Source organism: Zea mays, chromosome 1 (assembly GCF_902167145.1).
Source record: "Zea mays cultivar B73 chromosome 1, Zm-B73-REFERENCE-NAM-5.0, whole genome shotgun sequence".
NCBI classification, from domain to species: Eukaryota; Viridiplantae; Streptophyta; class Magnoliopsida; order Poales; family Poaceae; genus Zea; species Zea mays.
The window spans coordinates 152,525,335-152,531,481 of NC_050096.1; the positions used below are offsets into that span (position 1 = coordinate 152,525,335).

Genomic DNA, 6,147 nt, shown 5'->3' on the forward strand with positions numbered 1-6,147 from the left:
ACATAGATCAATTAAACTAATATGGTTTTATATAAAATATATTTGTACACTACTGTTGTCATACGAGGGAGATATTTATATATTATATTTCTATACGAAAGGAACCGAAGCACATTTTATAAATTGCAGAGTAGAAACATAGACTATACATAAAATCAAGTTTCACCTTTCATCCTATGAATTTAGGATAGTTTTATATCTAAACTTTAAAAAGTGGTGTAAAGGCAAATTCCAAACGAATAACCTACTCTATTTAGTAAATTCTAATTTCTTTAAAATAAAGAGATCCAAATGACCCCTTTAAGATTTTCTCATTGTGTCGTGCTTGTCAAAGGAAAAATTGTAGTTGGTTAGCTGCACAAAAAAAATTATGCTTTATCTTAAGTCCAATGCTCATGCAACATGAAAATACCCCGATGCATGAATAGATGTATCGTAACAGAATTTAACTTCTTGATTACTGCATAGTAAATATTTCATGTAAGAATTTGATCAAAGGTTGCTAGTGTAGTAGTGTGAAAGAGAACCTCTCTTCCTAATAAGATAGCTGCAATCTAAGAGTTGTTCTTTCCCTAATTTGCATCTAAGTTTAGTGACTGAAGCTTCCTCGCATGTAGAGATCCAATTGGACTTATAGTTTAATTGGTCGAAACATATTGCTGCAACTTTGCAGTGACTAAAACGATGCTTGTTGTGTATCCATAAGGATACTTTTATCATTTTTTATATATAAAAAAGAAAAGTCATATTGCAGGGCAAAGATTGTCCCACAGTATTTGTTTATTGTTTGTGGGATGCAGTTAGTCAAAACGGAACAATAGAATAAGCTGATGGTATTGTCTCCTACACGTCTACATCTATGTGTTTGTCAAAGGAGGAGCCACCCTACAAGTTTGAAGTACACTGCATGTCTGCATATGAGGAAGGCTCCAAAAGACACTAGCTGTGCTGTCACGCAATCCTAGCCTTAATAAACATTCTGCAAATCTGCTCAACTATTCAAACAGCAGAATTTAGGGTATGTTTGGAACCACCTATTTTTTTCTTAAAAAAACTAGTTTATAAAAACTGAGTTAGTTCCAAACATACCTGTTTATGCCTTAATTTATAAAAATTGAATTTATAGTTTCTTAAAAACCAAGAAGTTATGCTCTCATACCTAAAAAAATAAAAACTGATTTCTTAAAAACTAGGTTGTTTTCAAACAGTACCTTAGTTATCTAACACAACAGTTTCTGCTAGGTTAGATCTGGTTGGAACCTTTTCTTTTTTTCAAAGAAAGGTCTCTTTAGACCTTGCTGCGAATCGTCGCATGTTAAGCTTCAGTCTATACACTGGTGTTCCAAGTAAACAATTTGGTCGCTTTTTAAAATATGGTGATTTGCAACCAAGTGAAAGTACACATTTTTATCACTACTTCATGTAGAAAATCTGCTGTCATGCAGTAACTAAGATTTCTGAAGTTACCAGGAGGAGCGTGCTGTCGACAACGATCCTGCTCTTGGGTCCGCGATAGAGCGATGCTCGTTCGGTTTGCTCTTAATATATATGGATTTGGTTTTTTGATAAAGCAAATTTTATTGAATTTTCAAGTCTATAGGTGATACAAAGTCTTGAAAAAACACTTCAGGCCTCTGTGTAACAGGATGCACCCAACCTAAAAAAAGTAAAAGACCACATGGTAGAACTCAAACACTAATGACAATCGATCCTAAGGATAGACTACCACCCATGTGCATGGGTAAAAAACCCTTGGCCACTAGCATCAAGTGTTGAGATACCACAACAACCTTGTCCTCTCTGAAGTTGGTCGCTGCAAAATAGCTCATGAACAGAGCTAATTAACAATTTTGAAGATAACCTGTAGAGGAGATAAGTTATGTTTTTTTATCAAATACTAACCTATTTCTGCAAAGCCATAACGACCAGTAGCAGCAGCCGCCCCTAACAGAACTAGTTGCTTTTTTTCTTTTTCAATGCCCCACAACCAAGACCTGAACATGTGAGAAACACTATTAGGCCTGGAAAACCCAAAAGCAGCATGAATGATGCACCACACAACTCGAGCAAAGCGACATTCATAAAATAAATAATTACTAGTATGGTGCCCGTGCGTTGCAACGGTAATAATTATGAAAACAAGGCACATAACTGTCGCTACCCTATAGCGCCTTCTCCGCCACCCGCTTCTTCTAGGCGCAAATGCGCTGCACCACCTATATGCAAACCAGCTTAGAAGGTTTGCTCCTAATTAATCCAGTTCTTCAGCATGCATCTACGCTATGTTGCTCAGGAAATTCACTGGCGCTGACATTGATGTGGATAACGAAAGGGTACGCATGCATGTATGTATACTGAAAAGGTTGGAATCGCTTGCTGAGTTGGGGTGGTGATTACATACAGGAAGAAAGAGGCAGATCATCGTCCAGCGTGGCAACCAGGAGATCAGATGCGCTTGTTCAACTTCTGATGAAAGGTCGTCCGGTCCGTGGAGCATAATTGTGTAGCTTCATGATAGCAGGAGCCACCGCATGACACGACACATTATTTATTTTGGAGCAGCTCATTGACAGACGCCTGCTAATAGTAGTAGTAGCAGCAGTTGCTGCTGGCTAGGTTTGCTGGGCTCTCCAGCGATTGTTTGGGTTGAGCAGTGAACATATACAATAGATGCTAAAATGTCTTCTTAGACCATACTACAAACAATCATTCATTCAGAAGAGCAGTGAACTACTGGTATGCAATTTTTTTGTTGCATGATGAATTAGGTCTTTTGAAATGTTTTAATGACGGGACGACCATGAAAAATCTGCTGGCCATGAAGGGATGGGCCAAAATAAATCCCCATTTCCTTCCAACCGTCGACGAATCTAATCCAGGAATTGGATTCATGCGCATGCGCGCCCTGCCTTGCCTTGTATGGAAACACGCAGCGGCGGCCGCCTCTAAGCGCCGCCGCCGCAACTCCTCAGCAACGTCGCCCCAGCAGCCATCGACGCCCTCCCGCCGTCGCTCCCAACAAGGGAAAGGACCCCGACCCAGTCGGCGGCTGCTGAGGAAGGAAGAAGAGGAATGGCGTGGGAAGGAAGAAGAAGAATAGTGGGGGCAGGAGCAATACTGTATCCCGTCCCGTCATAGCGTTTCTCGTTCACAACATTCCCTTAAGTACTCGTTACAAGGCCCTTGGCCCAATTCAATTGACCCACCACCCTGGAATTAGGCCTACGCGCGCGACGGCCCAAACTCTTCGGCTCTGGTGGTGATGCCGTGTTATTGCTGGCAGCTATCGAAGCCGTTGCCGAGGATGTGTTGCTGAGGCTGCTTGCCCCAAAGCAGCTGACGAAGGAAAACGCTGGCGCAGCGCCACTTCATCTTCCCAAGAATCGAGCGCCGCGTCTGCACCCGACCAGCGCACCTGCACCTGAAGAGGAACTTGCAAATCCATGTTAGCATCACAGACCGACACCGTCGGTGGCACCTGGGCTTTAAGTTGGGATGCACTGATGCACAAGGGGGCAATTCCAACTTATAAGCCACATTGCCGATCTTGGCCAAGATAAGGTAAGGTCCCAAGTACTTGTAGGACAATTTGTGATTAACACGAACTGCCACCGAGCTATGAACGTAGGGCTGTAACTTCAAAAATACCAGATCATATCACCGACTGCAATTCAGTGTCTGACAGTTGGAATAGTTCCTTCCAAAAAATGCTAGTGAAAATACGATCGCGGTCAGAAATGATAGCTTCAGGTAATCCATGCAGCCGATAGATGGAATCTAGAAACAGTTGTAATGCAGTAAATGGGTGAGACAAGGCCAGGAAATGAGAAAACTTGGAGAATTTATCCACGACAACCAAGATGCAATTGTGTTTTCCAGACCTGGGCAGTCCTTCAATGAAGTCTAGAGAGACCACTTGCCACGCATGCATGGGCAGGCACCTGTACAGGTTGCAAGAGTCCGGGGTAGCGTGACCGATCTGGTTTGGCTTGAGAACAGACGGACATATTGGCGGATAGTTGCTTTCATAGCAGGCCAAGCAAATAGCTGTCGAACACGCCGGTACGACCCTTATATCTGATAAATGATAATAACACCATCAACCAGACTGTAGTATTTGTGCTGAGAAGATCCTGATGACAATTCCGCCAGTAACTGCATAGATTTCGGGTCTTGTGCATAGCCTGCCACTATATCAGCTAGCCACTGCATAGATTCCAGATGGTGAGGTCTGCGAGATAAGGAATCAGCTGCTCCATTGTCGACCCCCTTCTTGTAAACAATGTGATACTGGAGTCCCAAAAGCTTTGTAAAAACCTTTTGCTGCCAAGGTGTTTTATTTTAGGACTTGTTCATTGAGATGGGACATGTTGCGTGGATCAGTGTAAATAATAAATGGACCATGCTGAAGGTAGGATCTCCAATGATCTACTGCCAATAAAATAGCAAGGCTGATAATCCCATGTTCTTAACACCGAGAGGTTTGTTAATGTAAGCTAATGGATGGTGATCCTGCAACAGCACCGCTGCCCGATGCATCTGTTTCAATGGTGATCGAATGGTTTAGCGAAGTTGGGTTGAGCCAACACTGAAGCCGAACACAAGGCTGTTTTGAGCAAATCAAAAGCTATTTAATGCTTAGATGTCCATACAAAGACGACATTCTTTTTTTTTGACAGGTAGCCACTGCTGTCCTAAAGCCTGCAAGTTAAAGCAGATCAGGGAGTTTGAACTAATGACTTTGCACATATTTCTATTTAATAGCATTACCTGATCATCAAGCAACTTTGAGAAATCCTTTAGAACCTGATGACGATCTTTCTCACCCTGCTGGAGCTGCTGGCCATATTGAACTACAAGTCAGCATGACCCGATCTTTCATCACCACATTATCAATTTGAAAAGAACGTAATACAATTTAGAACCTGTTCTAAGATTGTTTCGAGGTTTCGCCATCAGATACTAATACTACAAAGAAAAATATAACTGCTTTCAGGTCTTGTAACCAGATGTTAAGAACAGATACTACAGTTGTACAACATAGTGTCAAGCTAAGCTGCAAGTCCATTTACTCGAGCATTTGCCTGTCTCATTTTAGTTTAGCTTGTTTTCCTTCCACGACAAAAATAGGTCGAGCAGTTATACAATTTTCAGAACCAACAAATGCAACAGAAAAATACATTGATCTGACAATGATAAAAAGGTCTGCTACTGTATCTGTTGAACAAACGTATGCCGCAACAAATGCAACAATTTTCAGAACCTATGCCGCAACCTGGTCGGCCTGGGTACCCCACGCAAAAGGTAAAGATACGACATTTGCCCGTCCTGCCAAACATACAACATCATTTCAGCATAATTTTTTTAGTTGTTGGTAGTGGAACTAATTTTGTGATGAAAATGGGCTCACTGAGTGTAGTATAGGAAGATACTCCATCCATCAGTAATGATGTCGACCACGAGCAGTGAAGCCAAAACGAAGAAGGCCACAACGCGAAATGCCAGCAGCCAGCCAGGGTGGATACCCTCAAGGCATGTCTTCCAGCAATCTTCAAGATAAACAACACCAGGTCTGACACATGGTAACGCCTCTTCTCTGTCTCCACCGTCATCGCCATTACTGTCCGGTGAACTGGCCACCTCGTACTTCTTAATCAAGAAGAATGCCAAGGCCATGCAGGAGTAGACCCAGAGCGCGCACAGCAAGAACCTCCAGTTGAGCCAGTACTCCGGTTGAGTAGTGTCCACGGCCATGGCTGAGGATTGGAATGCTTAATTAACCGTCCCTGCCATCATATATCAGCAACACATTATATAAGTTTGCTGTCCTCGTCGTTCGCATTAAAATCTGATACTATACTTGCGCCAGTCCGTTAAAGAAACAGTGCCAAAGTCCCAGGGATAAACTGAGGCCAGCCCACAACAGAAATGAAAATATGTATCAGATGTATCATTCAAATTAATATAATGGAACTTTCAAGCATACCTTCCATTGGGTGAGACATCTTTATCACCCTTATTGTAGTGTAGAGTTGCCACGGGTTTTCTTCCAGGATCTTGTAACTGTTGCCTCAACGACATTGAATAGACTGCACAGCCCACAACAGAAATGAAAATGAAGATCCCATACTTATGCACAGTCAAGTT

At 42.2% G+C, this 6,147-nt stretch overlaps 1 protein-coding gene across 1 annotated transcript; it reads right to left on the minus strand.

Moving 5' to 3' along the window:
• Nucleotides 1-5,059: 5,059 nt before the first annotated feature.
• On the minus strand, nucleotides 5,060-5,821 carry LOC103639517 (uncharacterized). The gene is made up of 2 exons (XM_008662263.4): nucleotides 5,411-5,821; nucleotides 5,060-5,328 (listed from the first exon to the last, which is right to left on the minus strand). Exons 1-2 carry the CDS (start codon nucleotides 5,752-5,754, stop codon nucleotides 5,151-5,153), a joined length of 522 nt encoding a protein of 173 aa, XP_008660485.1. The 5' UTR covers nucleotides 5,755-5,821; the 3' UTR covers nucleotides 5,060-5,150.
• Nucleotides 5,822-6,147: the final 326 nt, after the last annotated feature.